General features: G+C 31.9%; 1 protein-coding gene across 3 annotated transcripts in view; it reads right to left on the reverse strand.

Moving 5' to 3' along the window:
- Positions 1 to 18472, reverse strand: part of LOC130445193 (cationic amino acid transporter 2-like) — a 50942-nt gene that overhangs the window by 12414 nt on the left and 20056 nt on the right. For 2 of the 3 annotated variants that reach the window (XM_056780739.1, XM_056780746.1), the window contains exons 2-4: positions 8403 to 8640; positions 6270 to 6398; positions 2294 to 2449 (exon numbers count right to left, since the gene is read on the reverse strand). In XM_056780739.1, the coding sequence (XP_056636717.1) occupies positions 2294 to 2449; positions 6270 to 6398; positions 8403 to 8640 (523 nt within the window). Of the gene's footprint in view, positions 1 to 2293; positions 2450 to 6269; positions 6399 to 8402; positions 8641 to 15136; positions 15225 to 18472 lie in introns of those variants that run through there. The other variant, XM_056780752.1, reaches the window with a different exon arrangement.

Genomic DNA, 18472 nt, shown 5'->3' on the forward strand with positions numbered 1-18472 from the left:
GAATAGGATATATGAGGTAGCAATTCAAACTTTAATTCATTCAATTTGGCCGTTGCAATAACGGATGTGTGAACTGGTGCATTGTCTTAATGAGACTATACTTTTTTCTTAGACAAATGCGGCCGTTTTGCTTAATTTTTTCGCTCAAAAGTTGCAATAAATTCGCATAATACTTGCCATTATGTTATGACCCTAAAATTCAGCTTTATTTCTCATTGCCAAGCACTCGAAGGAAACAACTTCACGACGCTATTTTTGTTCCATTCTGAGCAAACGCGGCACCTCATGACCTCATTTGATCGACACTGCGATGCTGGTCTTTGCAGGTCGTACGGTCTCGTTAAAACTCTGCTACGCAATAGTTTACTGTTGATAATGAAGGAACAGTCTCAACCAGAGTAGAATCTAGTTCAACTTTCATATTGATTGCACTAATGCCTTTCAAACAAACGTTTTGTATAACATAACGATGACCAATTTTCAAGCAACTACCGCCATCTCTTGGTCAGGCCAAGCCATCCTCGTATATTCCTTCAAGGCTCTTGTAATTATTCCGATTTCCGCATTTTATATAGTTATATAACATTTTCTTAATTAGATATTCGATTTGGAATTGTGTCAGATATATAATTTAGCAATAAGGTGTTCTGTTTTAAAATGCAAATTGCTTACGATATTTTACTTGAAAAATCCTTGCATGTCACATTTCAATTACAGAATAAATATCATAAAAATGAAGGGGTATTATTATTTTATTGTTTATATTGACAATTTCTTGTTGCATATATTCCTCATTGAGCTCGAATGTATCACCAGAAAATATATATATATATATATATATATATATATATATATATATATACACATTCACTAATTATCTGATACAAGTGAAAAAACGTATGAATAAACATGAAGGTCAATCTTTATTCTAGTTAAGTTTATTTCAGAATTGGGACAAGCTAGAAGTGTCATTACTGAAGCCTCTTGTTTTTTATATATGTATATTTTGTTTCAAAATGCTGCAGTCACATGTCCATATCGTAAACTAAACAAAATCATCAACAAACACATCGGAACATGTTTAGTAGGGCACAAGCTGCAAGTGAAACATCTTTTGACGTGATTACTTTGAAAAAACGAAACTACCAGAGTATTAAGTTTTATCCAATATATTCCACATTTCTGGTTAATCTTAATAGTGCTGCGTCTCATGGAATGATTTGATGCTTTTAAAACTGGTTCTGTAAACACGGCGTATTTTTACACAGCCATCCTCATGTATGTAAGATAGTGAATATTTCAACCATATACATATCTGTGAGATGGGGGGCCGCAATAAATTAATGCTGATCAAAAGCTCGCTGTCTTCAAGAATTGAAACAAATCTGTGGATACCGTGGAATATAATTGAAGTGAATTTTTCCGTCGATATGTAGATGAAACTTGGAAACACCCTCATACCCCAGAAACAAAAATACCGACGAAGGAGGTTTTTTCGTTGTCTCAATCTAATGAAACTACTAACAAATTCTACATATTTAAACCGTTGTTCTCAAGTACTTTGATATCGTGAGAATAATTGCCAATTGAAGTCTCTCTTTCATAACTTAGGATTAATCAAGACGGTATTAGTATATTACGAGTACATAACGAGTTTGGAAAGTGATACGTAACGTAACGAGTGCGAAATACACTTTCCAATGAGTTGTGTACACTATTTTTCAAATAAGAAAGTCAAGTAAACAATATCCCACAAGAGATGAAAAGTAGTTAAACACGTGTGATGAAAAGTTAAAAAATCCTACAAAATATTTTTTATTTTGTAATAGTAGAGATAACAAAAACGAAAAGAATGATTATGAAATATTTTATAATTAAAGAACAGAAAAAACAAACAATAGAACAATAAATTTCATATTGTCTACTTCTTCAGTATTCTTAAACTTAGCCTTTTACCTCTCGGTACCCAGCCAGTTTCATATTGTATTCGCGTATTTCCTCTATCGTTCGAGACCATATATAACATAAGAAAAAGAAGCATTTCAAAACATGTATGTTTTGTTATTTTTTAGTACATGCGTGAAATAAACTACTTTTTAGGTAAAAATAAGTGTGCAATCTATCATTTTCATAAGTTGTCGTAGGAAAAATAAATTTCTGCATATCCCGGCTATCGATATAGGAATATTACAAATGAGATGGAAAAAACCTGTGAGTGGATTAAATAATCTACTTGTGACCATAGTATTGATTGAACGATTACAGATTCAACTATAAGTGAATTTTATCTTACCTGTTAATACCATAACAAAAATAAACGATAAAAAGTCTGGGTAGGGAGATAAAAACGAAATATCTATAGGCATCCATTCTGTTAGTTGATTTTTGATTTTTTTGTCTACCAGTGCGTCTAAATAACTACTCATTCCACGTGCCACACTTGCCGTACCTGCAAGGTAATATTAAAATTTTCATTTTATTAGACTTGAGAAAATGATTAGTAAATTTGAACACCTAAATGTTTTTAATTTCCTTTTTCTTTCAGAAGAAAGGAAAGTTAGAATTCATTGAAAATGAATAGGTAAACTAGCAGTTAGAAGCCGATAACGTGGTTTTCGACACGTGCCTTCGACAGTGCAATTTTGAGTTAGTTAGTGTACTAGCAGCCCAAATTAAATTACTACACATACAGGATATTTATAAATTTATGAGACAAAATTCAGGAGGTAATTGCTCGTATGAAATTAAGATGTTTTTTTTTCTTCCTCAGCTCACCCTTTTCCGAGATATCACCCTTAAAAGAAAATGACTAAAATTTAGATTTTATTTGTTTTTCTAGAATTCTCTGTAAAACTAGAAACTTGAAATTCTGTAATTTTCGTGCACTCGTAGAAGACTTACTACGGCTATTTTTTCAATATTCCTGTTACATATTACGGGGGTGCAATTAGCAACCCTTACTTTTCATATTTCATATTTCATATCAAAATTTTTTTCAAGATGAAGTTTCATAAAATTCGACTATTCATTTACCGTGTTTACCTAATGTTTTTTAAAATTATAGTAGAATGATGTCTAGCACTATTGTTGATAGTTACCAATCGAGGTCTGTAGGATATTATGCGTTATCTGTGTATTGTAACATGTATAGAAACGCTGAAAAGTCCGACATGAATTTTGTGTATGATATTGCAAGCTAGACGTCTTTATGCTGAAAAATATCGGCAACGATTGACGCCTCATCATTCCATATTTGCAGTTAGACACAACCGCCTATCTGAAACTGGAATTTAATGGTATAAACAGCAATTTCAGATGAAGATTGTGTACAATTGGAAACAAGGACTAGAACAATTACCAACACCCTAAATATCAGCCTTTCATCTATGTGGTGAGATATGAAAGAGCAGCAATTATATCCAATGGGTTCAAGCTCATTTATATGGAGATTTTCCTCAACGAGTTAGATTTTGTGAATGGTTAACACACGAAATCCGACACAGCCCTCAAATTTTTATATAATGTATTGTTTTCAAGAGTATCTTGCGGATATAGTCAGACGAGAATTCCCATATAATTATAGAGCACCATTTTCAAAATATTTTTTGATGTATGGATTGATATTGTAGGGTATAACAACATTTTCTGCCTCAGCCATTGAATGAAATTTCTTATACAAGTTTTCTCGAAAATGATTCTCTCAACAGACTACTAAGCAATATTTAGATGCAGCATATCTCAACCGTTGGATTGATCGAGTTTGGCCCCAACGTTGGCCTTCTGGATCTCCAAAGTTAAATCCTTGTGATTTCTGTTTATGAGGTGACCTTAAATCATTAGGCTAGATGACACCGTTAGTTGATATCAACGATTCGAATAATCGTATTCAAACAGCGTGTGACACTATAAGAAATACACATCTTTGAACGTGTACAGCAACTCATGACACGTAGGCTACCTTCATGTATTTTGGCTTGAGGTGGTTATTTCTCATTTATAATGAATCGTACTACATTTTACATCTTTACTGTTGTCCATTCAATTTATTAAAAAATTATAAATTGCAGTGTTTATTTTTTTTTCTCTGCAGCTATTTGTTTATTTCATAAAACTTCTGCTAATTTCACTCCCGTAGAATGTAAAAAGAATATTGAAAAAATATTCGTAGTTAGTCGTTTGCGAGTGCACGAAAATAAGTTTGAAATTATTCCGGTTTCTCGGTCTGTTACTATTGCTGTTTCAATGAGATCTTCAATTTTTCGTATAATATATATTTTGGACGCACATATTAATAATATTAAGTTTTTGAAGACTACTTGCAAGTGATATTTAGAAGAGGAGTCAATAAAGTACAAGAAACAGTACTCAGAAGACATTTGCTGACGACACAGCTAACCTGGCTGAAGGCGACAAAAACGAAGAAGCAACAATCAACATACAGACGCCAATCGATAAAATTAATTATTGAACCAAGAAATGGAAAGTTAGCTTAAACAAGAGGATACCATATGTATGGTAATACAGCAATGTATCTGGAACTAACACTAGATGGGAAATTACGCTGGAAACTTCACATAGAAAAGAAGCGATAAAGAAATAGGCACTACATACAAGAATATGTTTTGATTGCTGGGAAGAAAATCCACTATGTCAATATAATAAATTAGTAATATATAAATGAACTCTGATGAAGTTACGGAATTCAACTATGGGGATGTTTCAGCGAAATCAACACAAAAATAATCCAGATACCACAAAATAAAACGCTGAGGAGTATTGTTGATGCACTCTGTTGCGGCGTGAACGTGAACATCGAAGCAATTCGGTTATACTCAATAACATCAATCTAGATAGAAGACTGGAGAGAATGAAGCGTTAGTTATCTTAAGTAATTAGTGTAAAAGTTTACCAAACTGCGAAATTACATATTGTGTAGTGTTAATTGTAATACAATTCAAGGAGTTTCTACTGAGTAAAACCCTTAGGTTCGGGACATTTATGGTAACTTTTTATAGAATGAAACTATTTATCGATCCCGCTGATAATCAGATTTCAATGTTAGGAAATCCCACAAGGTTTTCTTAAAATCAAAAAAAATCATGACCACACGCAATGCCACAAAACGCCTTTATTAATTCGTAAGTTTTTGGACACTTTTGGATTCAACAGCTGACACGTAACTATTATTTTGAATGAAATAATTCACTCTATAAATAAGCTAGCTAGAGTTAAGATTTGATACCATACATTTTGACAATTGACAATATCTATATATGGGGAATTTTATGTCCGATTAACGACACCTAACTAAGATTTTCAGATAATTAATAAAAACATTCTGCATTGATGTTAGAACAATTAAAAGAATCAGTATTTTGTAACTAGTTGACAGAAAATTAACCTCGGCACTATTTCGAATGAAAAATGGTTTGATTAGAATTGCTAGTTTTTAAACTGAGTATTAAACAAGTGAAACAAGGCGTGAAATATAACGTAGTTTAGATTTAAATAACTCAAATTTAGTATCTGTCTCTATAAATCTAATAAATAATTTATTTTCCACTATTATTTGTACAAAATCATTGATATTATGTTCTTAATCAGTTGAAGAAATTAGAATAAGAATTTGAATTACAAACTTACATAATAATCATCAACTTAAAAGAATATTTTAATCACCTCCGAAGAAGCTGGTTTACTAAGTTTACAAAACAAATATCGGGCTAGATTTGTATGGAAAGAATAAATAAAAAAATACATTTCAATAATCCCGCGTAGATTTCTCTAAATCCTATTGTGACTAACCTATTTTGGTATGTATCAAATAAAGGATAAAAACCGAAATTGGTTTTAAAAATCAATTTTTAATTAAAATAAACTTAATAACAAGACGACTTTTCAATAGAAAAATTTAAGACCATATTCAGAATTCATTAATTTTCATTTATTTCCGATTATTTGAATAGTGATGATTCTGTAATAATTATATTACCGCGTGTGATGAATCTACAGAGATTCAAAATTTTAACCTCGCGATCTTAGCACCCCTTGTGAGGAATTTCGATTGACCAATTATACCATCTGAAAGGTCAGGAATTGTCATGAAAGGTTAGTTAGTTTTATTAATTGGTCAGCGTTACAAATTTTTTTAATAATGCTCAAAGCTTTTCATTGAGAAATAAAATGAAATGAAAAAAATCCACCTATGCGTGATCGTGGAGCACACGCTAATTGGTCAGCTTATATAAAGTATTACATTGTCAACTTACCGATCACATATTCTAAAATAAGGTTCCAGCCAATAACGAATGCTACAAATTCTCCAACACTAACATAACTATAAACGTAAGCTGATCCGGCTTTCGGTACTCTCGCGGCAAATTCTGCATAACACAAACCTGCCGAAATAATAAGTGATAACCCATTTTGGTTGAGAACGATTATTTTTCCGAATCTACATATCACGTTTAAAACAAGATAGCAGTATTTTTGATCATAAATACAATTGGTTATCAATTCAAATACGTTGTTGTAAATTATTGAACAATTAATAGACCAGGGTCGATAATATTTGGAACCAAAAATAATAACGGATAGGATGAAACTTATCGGAGGTGAGTTTTTAAGGGTAAAAATTAGCAAAGTTTTAAGTAATACAACTTTTGTATTTTCAATTTTTGACATAACATGAAAATTTAAGAGAAACTTTCAATTAACCAAGTTTTTTTATTTTTATCTTTTTCAGAATACTCTGTAATTTATTATTTGAGTTAAAATATTTATTTTTTTACCTTAACTTAATATCAAAAAAGCAACTTAGCTTTCAATCGAAAATTCGCGTCAAAATATCAGCTTTTTTCAAAAAGTCGGTGTGCTCTAATTTCTGATGATTTAAAAAATGTACATTTTGATAGTAAATGTGCTCAGAAAATGCAAAAAATCTAGAAAAACAACAATGACAGTTTTATGAGTATCTCTGGCAATTTCTATCGAGGTTTTAATTATGGTGTCACCATCATCTTCTACTTGTTTACAAGAAAACCCTTGAGACTGTAATATTTTCCTTGAAATTTTTATTATTTTGTCGTTGGTTTTTTCTATATATGAAAATTTTTCTGCAAACATGGCATATTTGTATGGCTTTGATACGAACTCTAGAATATTGTCTGAGGTTTTTCTACCACTTCTCTTTTAGTAACTGATTTTTAAATTTCGGGGTAGTATATTTCAATTTGCAATTTTTTCGTAGATCAACGTAACATGTAATCTTACGTTTTTTGATTAATTAAAGTATAAATTTTAATAAGTAACTCAAAGCACACCGACTTTTTGAAAAAAGCTAATATCAATATTTTAAATCAAATAAATTACAGTGTATTTGGGACGTAGAATGGTGAGTTTTCCCCAGAATTCGTAGAAAAAATTTTTTTTTTTAAAAAAGAAAAGTAACAAACCAAAAACTTGGTTATTTGTATTTTTCACATAAATTTTCAGGTTATGTGAAAAAATTGTAAATACAAAAGTTGTAGATCTTTGTATTACCTACTACTTTGCTATTCGATTTTTTCCTTAGGAATTGTAGTTTTGCTGTATATGGAAATAAACCATTTTTCACCCTAAAAATCCCTTCCCACTTTCCGAACACCGATCGCCCATAATTTATTTTTCTTTTATTCTTTATCATATTCTCCTTTTTTTATCCTACTATTATTTTTGTTCAGTTTTTATAATTTTTGAATGCTTTGACCTTGGTCTATAAGGTGTATTATAACATTTAAATTTATAATTATTTAATTGGTTTTTATGAATAAAATTTCGAAAAAAACGTTTTTTCAATAATAAAAAACAAGGTATTTGGAAGTTATTTATATTTTTGAACTTTTTTATTTAAATAAATTACATTATTAAGTAAAGTTACTTCCTTTTAAGCAGAAGTCAAATTTTCTACAAATCTCTTATACGACTACTAATTTTGATATGTGATTTATTCTATTTTGGGTTTTGGACCATGCCGAACTGTTTATAAAGAATACCTTTTTCACGTAAATACACTGTATACATAATTTGCTTCGAATATCGCGTGTTATTTATTATACAACATAAGTTGTGACTGAATCTAATCAATATTCTGAATCGAAACTGATACTGGCTCATAAGTTTTTATGGAGCTTACATACAAGGTTGTTGTGTAATGTCAAATCAATTAAATTGTCTTTGCTGAAATCGATTGCATCATGGTGCTATATTTTTATCCAAGATATCACTAGAAATTAACCATGTATAAAAACAACAACTTATTTTCCCATGGAATGTGGAGGTTGAAATACCGCATTGCAATTATATAAACAATTTTGTTATTGAACTGAAATACCTACTATTCAGGTACTTTTTAAATTTTTTACCTGCAACTGCAGACGCTACAGCTGCCACTAGAAACGAAATACAAACGGCAGGACCAGCTACAGTTTTTGCAACAGATCCGGCGAGAACGTAGACTCCTAACCCTAAAGTAGACCCAACGCCTAACGCAGTCAAATCCACAAGTGTTAAAACTCTAGCTAAAGGACTGCTTCCTTCCCCATCGTTTCTTTTTTTACGACCGAGTGCGGAGAAGAAATTTGTCACCTGTTTGATCTTCATCTGAAAAAATTAAAAACAGGAATTGAAAATATGAGAACAAACATAAAAGAAATAAGTCAGTAATAATAATAACAATGATCTTCACTATCTTTACTATCAAATTGGTTGCTATTTATTAGACACTCACTTCAAAAAGCTAGAAAGACAGAAAAGTATGATTAGGTAAAAAAAACGATTCTCTTTATAAATCATGATTGTCGCGGAAATGTTTGTTCTTATTGCAAGTGACCAATTAAAATTGTATGTGAACGAAGAATGAATTGAACAATCTAGAAAATTATTCACTTCTGAAGCTATCCATGAAGCATAAGGGCTCTTTGTATCAGCTGATTGTGGATCCTAAGCCAGAACTAGATTCTGATCATAGTTTCCAGATTTTAGATCGTCAATAATTGTTATTGAGCATTTATCAACGATTTACCCCCTCAAACTGATTTTGCACTAAAGATTAACAGCAATGAACTATTTTTATGCTGAAATGGTGAAATGTATAAAAACCGCAAACCTCGTTAACCTAGCTATGACGTTAGTCACGAAAATCAATAGTAGACAACCATTTGAAGAGAATAAATAAGTTCAGAAAACAAACCATCAACAGATAGCATTTACCCATTGGTCTATGAGGGTAGAAAGGATCATATTATATGATTACGACTCAATTAATTAACTCCGAACAAAAATGAACGTGATTCGAGTTAGTTTCCGAATATTCAGTTTCATTCATAGTTTCTGAAAAGTCTTATGGTGAACTCTGTTGCAAGATTGGTCAGCTGTTTGAATAGCAATAATAACTTTAATCAATAAACATTACGGTGCCCAATGTAAGGTAAAAAAAGTGGTCACCACTTGACCACCTCCACCAATGGGTTAACAAATGGTAGAATCTTAAATACATTTTGAATTGAAAATAGATACGACAGAAGGTAGAGTTTCTGTGTCTGAAGATGATAACCTTGTTATCGAAACGCGAGTCAAACAATGTAATTTCACCCCAAGTGTTTTTTTTTAATAATGGTACTTTTTCAATGACTTATTAACTCTGTAATGTAATTAACATCACCATTTCTTTGTAAATATTAATAATCTCGAAAAACTGTAGCTTTCATTCCAAGTTTTTCTCTAACTTCTAACTTATTCTGTTCTCAAAATACTGAAAAAACACTTTTTTCAATTTTTTTCATCCAAACCCGGGAAATGATTCCGAAAAATTCTATGTCAGGCACTTCAAAGTAAATAATATTGAAAATTAAGAAACTTCAACAGATATAATCCCGAAAAGATGATTTTGCTGAAAATTTTACCGAAGTTTGTACTTCATTACAGAAGAAAATTCCGGATTTTCATCAAAAAATATTTTTGGAAGTATCAAGTGAAATATGATAGTTTTAAAAGTGGCTTGGTGCAAAAAAAGCTTTTCGGTAAAAATTCTTATAGGGAGTATCTTCTCTAATCAAGGATAAGCTTTGGCAAAACAAAAAATCACAGCAAGATTGGAGGTTTTCCTGAATTCGAAACTATACCCGAATTAGTACCTGAGGACCCATTTCCTTGAGATGGTTACATTAAAAAAAATTACCAAATAAAATAAATATATCTAATGTTTTACTTCAATTGAATATAGATATGAAACATTCACCCGAGTGAGATTCACCTCCTAAATAAACTACAAATTATACAAACAAAAGTTTTCGCTTAAACAAAATGGACTGATGAATTGATATGCTTAGGAGTTCATATGTTAAAACGACCTTCATTTTTGTTGTTTTGTAGAATAAATATAATAATTATTAATTGGAAAATACTTTTCCATGGAAGTAGAAAAAATAGTGTATATTTCCTTTAATATACGTTATCTTTATGTAATACCAGCAAAAATTTAAATATATAATTACTTTGAATATATTATAAATATCTTTGACACTTTATCTTAACAAAGCCTATCTTTCGATAACATTTGGGCATGCAGTACATATATAACAACAGAGGTTATAAATATGTATATATATATATTTATTTATTTTATTTTTCCAGCAATGTTCAATGAGTTCGAATACCCTTTTTATAATAAGAATCGTTAAACTCCTCAAAATAGCCTTAACAGCCGACATCACCTCTTTATTGTTGAACCACCGAGCCATTTTTTCAAATTTGCGGCCATTTTTGCTTGATTACTACGCTCAAACGTTGCAATAAGTTCGCATAAGGCCCCTTCACACCAAACGAATCCGAACCAATCTGGATCACTCCGAATCAAGTTGAATCTAATTCGTCATCTCCACTCTTTCACATCAGCTGAATCAACCTGAATCTATAAAAATACTTTCATCTTCTTTTTGTTTTCCTTCTTTTAGTTGCTTTTGAGCTATCATCATAGACAAAGTTGTTTTAAATGCAATAGTGTTTCGTAGGAGGCAACGGCCTGATTGAACCAGATTCGTCCGGTCTGAAGACGGGAAAAGAGTCCCTTCACATTTAAACGGAGCGCTCGAAGCCGAATCTTGGTCAATCAGATTCAACTTGATTCGAAGTGATTCTGATTGATTCGGATTCGTTTGGTGTGAAAGGGCCCTAATACTCGCCGTTGATGGTATAAAAATTATCCCACTCGCATCCCAAAAAATCGAACGATCTTTGCCTTCTTGGGAGCTAGTTTTCCCTCTTCAATCCATTGTGTTTTAAGTGATGGACCCATGTTCCATCCATGGTTATAAAACGGCGCAAAAATTCGGTTTTAATTCTGCCACTGCCAAACATTCAATGGAAACATTTTCACGATACTGTTTGTGTTCCATTGTGAGAAAACGAGGCACCCATCTTAAGCACAGCTTTTTCATGTCCAAATTTTCTACGATCATCCAGTACCGCTTTGAATATTTTCTTCAACATTTCTGGAGTCGTCACTTCATTTTATCGATCACTGCGATGCTGGTCTTCGCTGGTCGTACGGCCTCGTTTAAACTCTGATACCCAATATTTTACTGGGAATTTTACGAAGGGAGCAGTCTCACCCAAAGTAGAATCCAGTTCAGCTTTTATATTGGTTGGACTAATGCCTTTCAAATAAAAGTTATGAATAACCAATTATTTTCAAGTTTACAAATTAACGTTCACTATTGATGGCTGCCAAACAAATACTAAACATATGATGTATAGATTGTATATTTTTTAATACAATGGTTACAATTTTTCAAGCAGCTACCGGTACTTCTGGGACCATCCTCGTATATTTAACGTCTTTGTCCTTCATACTATATTCTTTTCAGTAACTATTTTTTCTATTTACACCGTATTTCAAAATTTATGTGGCTTAAAATATTTTACAAGTAGTCAAATTTCACCGAACTGCGACTGCGACGTAAATAGTGACATAATATTTTATAAACAATTGTTTAACATTAAAATTATCTTCACAAACGGTTGTTGAAATCAAGGATTACACTCGTACATATTTTCGTAAGGATTTTAGTTCATGACTGGTCATAAATGCCAGACGTACAATTAAATTAATAGCTAACAAAAAATGTTAATAACAACGCATTTTTCACGTGCTTGGTAAACGAAAAAAAAAATGTTTTTCATTCAAAACAGCGCTGAAAAGTTACCTTCTGGTATAGATAACATAAATTAAAATTGTTCCTCGATTGTGAATTGAATAAATATGTATTTCAATCTGAATAGAAAGTTAGAAACTATGTTACATTGCATTGATGGAGAATGCGTCATCTCCAGAAAGGACAGTGTACAAAAATTTGCTAACAACAGATCAATAAACATTATGAAACTGGAATACTACAAGTTGTTGACATTAGCTAAGCGCGTGCTTAGATTTTATATGGTAACTGAGTATACTCCGAAATTGTATGTGCTTGTATAGTTAAATATTGAATTGAAATCCTCATCTATTTGTGGTTCCTAACATATTTTTAATCTTATCTCACACTCAAACTATCTCGAACTCAAGAAAGTTTTAGATTAATTAGTATTTTGCTGCTCCCGAAAATCCATGTACATGTTGTGTCATCACCTCAAAGAGAACTTGTTGACGACATATTTTGAAAGCAAGAACAGAAGCTAGGGGAACTCTGGAAGTTCTACTTATATACAAAAAATTACGTAGATATTATGTTTCGATCTGAAAATAACTGTACTAAACCAGTCCCTAGTATCTGAATCTCATCCAAATGGGAAAATTGATCCCACAGTCGCTTTTTTCCGACTTATTTATCAAAGGTATTTATTAAGATTATTTGGGATCCATCTTTGACATTTTTGCGTGGCTGTAGATGAATCTGATGTTTTGAAAACTCGAAATCGACTTTTTAGAAATTATTTTCAATAGATATAGACAAAGCTAATAACTAAAAGCGTCTTAAAAAAATAGAAGTCCTACATTCAAGTAACTAAGTTGGAATTTCTGGAACCGTTAGTGATATTCATACTAAACACACTCTGTATACCAACACTCACAATTACAATGTCCGACGCGCGTTTCGATAACCAAGTTATCGTCTTCAGGGAATTAAGGTAAAGTGAAACCTTATTGACTTACCTGTTTTATACTAAATTTTCCCACCAATAAATCTTCTTCCGCGGAAATTAATTCCAGCGGGAAAACCTCCTTGGCAGGAATCTTTACATTTATTCCTTGACAAAGATATGGTGGGAAAATTTTAGTATAAAATAGGTAAGTCAAGTCATTAGGTTTTACTTTACCTTCGGTCTCTGAAGACGATAATTTGGTTATCGAAACACGCGTCAGACAGTGTAGTGTAGTGTTGGTGTAGTGGTGGTGGATGATAAATAGTCTATTCAGTACATTTAAGTAAACTATTATTGATGATATCACTTGAACCTTGTTTATCCTGTATCAAGGACAATTTAAATAGTCCTGGACCGTAAATTTAAGATAATCGTGTTTTTTATTCGTTTGTTTAATTATGATGACATTTTCAAAAAGAAAAACCAAAATGACTGATTGAACAATTGACCGATGGAAATAAAAAAAATAACATAATAGCAATATACCTAGTGAATATACATTTATAATTACCTAGAATCAATTTCTTTTTACTTTTTACTTTTTACTTATTATTTGATGCTTCTGGTGATTCCTATATAATTAAGTATTAAGTATTAAGTATTCATTCACAAGAAAAGTGGAATGTATAGCAATTTAACCCGAAATTGGCCAATCAAGTTTATGTGGTTATTCGGCGTGATGTTACCGTTTGGTGCTCTGTGAGATACTTGCTTGTGTGGGCCCCAGGTGGCTAATCGAATGAAATCGTTCTAATTTTTTGTTAATAAGGGACTTTAATCATTGCTACACTCTTTTATTGTATTCCCATCAAGCATTAGATTCTAAGTTTTTTGTTTTCGTCGCAATAGTTATTCACTGATGAACTTTAAAAACCATGTGGTAACTTTTTACAGTAGGAAGATTCGTATACACGTATACTGCTATCTGACAGAATCTACTAGTAAATTAAAACATAACATTTCAAATGCTTCCACTATTCCATTGATTTTTGACATCTGGACTTGCCCACATCTCGTTGGGTATCACATATGATACACAGCACGAAACCTCTCTTTAATTTCATAGAAAATACCTATACAGCAACTAGCTCAACATTCTCTCGAATTTCAGGGATATTCCAATACATTCACTCATTCATACTCATAAGAGAGTTCGACTGGTGCTGGGGATCCTTCCTTACTCGGCCGAGCTTTCGGTAGGTGTAATTGGGCCATAATCAGAGTACTCGGTCGACTGACAGGCGAGTTATTTCATTCCAATTTGTTTTGTTTGATTTTCGATCGACCTATAACTATATCTCCCATAGAAGGAGAAAATTGTAGAATCTGGCTCAGGCTAGAAGGAAACATAAAGTAAAGTGTAATTCCACTTTTATTAACATTGCAGGTTGCAGCACAGTGTTAGATATTGCCTTAATTCGACTGCTGCACTTCCATCCTTATAAATGATCTTTAGTTATTTATGTTTATCTTATTATTTTACAGAGAAATGTTAATATGTATTCGTCGCATCGAAGTAGATCGCCCGAGTACTTGGCCGAGATACATTTACAGCGTACATGAAATGATTGTATTAAAAAAAAACTAGAAAACACTTTAAGAAAAGAATTATTGTAACAACTCTAAAGGATTAGGATGCTTTGTAGGACAATTTTAGTTTAAAACTAGTAAAAAATAAAGATAAATATTGACAGTGAAATTAATTATGGTCAGTTATTTTATCCTTATTCACTTTTTGTTTAACTAAGAACAAACATTTTCTTAGTTGTTTGTAAACTTTTTTTTATTTTTATTTTGACGAATATTAATTTAATGCTACTAGATATAATTTCCACTAGTTCTGTTATCAATCATGTTTGATAAAATGACGAAATAACAGTAATTTAATCTATTTAACGTTGCACTTTTCATAGAAAAGCCTTGGAAAAACTTAAAAACAATACAAATTTAATCTTACCTCTCAGTATATCTGTATTCGAGTATTCAGTCACACGGGTAATCAAGAAAAAATGACGAGAGGTTTAAATTACGATTGAATTAAGAAACAAAATCCTATCGTTAAGATAAGAAGATTTTATCGGAACTTTGTATGTAAAGTGCAATAAAAATGAAATAAATCAGAGAGAAATTATTTTACAATGGTAATTGTGATTAATTGGTACATACTGAACAAACATAATATAATTCTCATATTGATAAAAGACAGTGATCAAAAATATTATTTATTTTTCATTGCTTTCAAAGGAATACTGCAAAAATTCAATTTCAGTTAAAAAAACGTGAAGCACGCCAACTGAATCAGAATTATATGTTTTAGATGAAGAATTATATTGTCTGGTATAGTTCTTTCAATATCAATTACAGAAGACATTTATGCGATGAACAATCAATATTTCCAAATACGCACGGCAGTCACACCAAATTTAGAAATGAAAAATAATGTTTACTTCCCGTATAAAATTCGGTAAACATATAACAAACCGTCAGTCCCTGTGGACTCCTCGTTACCATTATATTCCAATGAAAACATCGAATCGTAAACGTAAATGCATTTCTACTGGCCGAAGCCGTATGTATACAATTTCTTCGAAATATTCTTGCTAGAGAGTCTGCGATAAGCATTGGCGTGGCTGACAAACACAGCAAGTTATTTTAAATACATTCCAATATTCAGCAATCATAATAAGAATTGATGAAGTAACTAGAGTAAATAAAATTTCCATTTATCGAGTAGTCACGAAAGGGGTTTCTGTGGATCAATCACAGAATCGAAAAACATGTAAATTGAAACTAAGCTACTCAAGATTTTATACGTTGGACAGTTTATATAACGAGAACAGGGCTGTAACATTAGAAGTAATACAGCAAAAGGTAGCAGATTATCCAGAATACAATTATACCGGCTTAGAAACATTGAGTCAAGTTTTGTCAGCATGAGGTTCTAAACACAACAAACTGAATTAACGGCTGGCAATAACCGAATCGTCAAGGATCGTTCGATGACGACGATAAAGTTTGTTTACACTCCCACACTAGTTTAGCTTTCAAAACCTCAAAGGTCGCTTGGATATTTGAGAGAATGTGTATGAGCTTTTTAGAGAGGTTTTTATTCAAACACTCCTGAGCACATTTGTTTATTGCTAGCAGCTCTACCTGAAAAACGGTGAGTGATATTCCTAGAGGTATGAATAACTTGCATTCTGGTCCATAAATTCCTAATCCACGTTTTTGTGCTAGCTTCGAACCGTTTGTGTACCAGAGAGATACATTTAGTGATTTCGAAAGATTTCTGTTGATTCATAAATAACGGTCATTAATTACAACTTCGAATGGGGTATCTTTGTGCAACATGCTATGCATTTGGTCCATTGGATTGTCACGGCTTTCTAACTTTATTAGATCTAGAATCCTATCAGATTTCTTGGCTTTAGTTTTACTGTCTGGATTAGCTTGTGGGCTCTTTCTTCACTATGAGGTGAAGAAGAGGCAGGTTCAGTAGCGCCTCTAAGGCTGTAGTGGGGTAAGTTGACATTGCCTTTGTAATACATAGACAGATTAGCCTTGGAATCTTGTTTATTTTTTTTTTTGGAGCTGTTGTTTACTCAGTTTTCGACCAACAAATAAGCACATGTAATTATGGGTTTGATGACTGGTATATCCATTATGGGGTTAGGGATAGTCCGAATTTTCAAAAAATCAAATTTTTTTGCATTTTCGTTAAGTGTAATATCTTAAAAATATTCCCTGAAAATTTCAAGTTGATCCGATAATTAGTTTTTGAGTTATTCGACAAATAACAAAGAGAGCTCGGGCACTTCAAAGCGCTCGAGAGCAGGTAGCTGAAAAAATGGATGCTGCACGTGTGAAAGTGGCAGATCAGCGCGCCAACGACAACACTCGGGAAGGCAGAATGCTTCGTAGGCAACAGCAAATTGATGTTTTGGAAACTTCCACAATGGCAGACGAACTATTATATGGCTAAGGAATAGATGACTCGGTGTAAGTAATTTAATAATTCGTATTTCTGTACGTAAATCCAGTGTGAAACTTTAAACGCGTTTTTCTCAAAACTATGTTTTTTGAACTGGTGACAACTCGAAAACCGCTCAGTAGATTTTAATGAAATTTATACAGCTTTTAGAATACATAATAAACTCGGGCCTGATCGAAGAATTTTTGTTTGAATGAATCTTAGGACTTATGATTGTCACCGCAAGGACCTCTTTTTGGAACTGGGTCAACACAGACAGTTATATCTTTGGAAATTAAATTTTTTTTTGAAATTTTCATTACTAGTTCCAGCTAAGTGTTTTATCCAGGATGACTGCTAGATATTTTGCTTCATTGAAAAGTATTAATTTAGTTCCATTAAGGATGTATGTGACTTCCTTCTTGTAACTTGTGGAAATATTAATTCTATCGTATGTGGTCCGCCTCGAATTTTGAAGAGTTAACACTATTAATTTATTGTGTTGAAAAACGAAGCTTAATAAAATAATCAAGTAATTTTGAAGAAGTTTTGTTTACAACATCTAAATACCATGTAAAGTATATTATTTATTGCGTGTGGATATTTTCAGTATTAGTTTTACTCTTATTGTTTATTTTTTAAGATAATCTTCATATGAAATTCAATGTTCACTATATCTGTTATTATGTATTTGCTTTGTTGTATTTGTTTCATTCAGTTACAATATAAAAAGTAGGCCAATGTCGTATTTGTATGAATTCGACGATTCCGCCTATAGTCAACACAATATAGTTTAATCCATCGTTAGATTAGATAATAAAAGTTTATATGGTTTACTGGAATATTGTGATTGATTAAAATAATCCCAAATATACAGGGTACTTGGACAAGAAAGTCGATATTCACTTGCAGGCTCTTCAAATATCCGTCTGCTAAATGACGACATGTACCAGGATTGTTCTATAAGTTTTCGACCTAATTATTAAATAGCAGTGCACGCTTTTAAATCAAGATATTTGTATACCTTTTTAAAACCCGTCAAAATAAGAGTTTTCGTATTACTCTACAAAATAGACGTGTAACTTATTCAATAATCGGAATTTCAAACCAAATAAACGCTAGGCCTCAAATATGGAGAATATGGTGATTCGTAAAACAATTTTATCTGCACATTTGTTTGGTAGAAACTTTTCAAAAGTAATGTTTCATTTTTCATAAATTACCGAAGCGTAGTGGTGAATCAAAGTTTCATCTACATATATAATAAAACAACCAAATTGTGCAGTGATTTTATGTCAAACTTTAATCTTAATTCATCAAGTA

This window comes from Diorhabda sublineata, chromosome 1, assembly GCF_026230105.1.
Source record: "Diorhabda sublineata isolate icDioSubl1.1 chromosome 1, icDioSubl1.1, whole genome shotgun sequence".
Lineage (NCBI taxonomy): Eukaryota > Metazoa > Arthropoda > Insecta > Coleoptera > Chrysomelidae > Diorhabda > Diorhabda sublineata.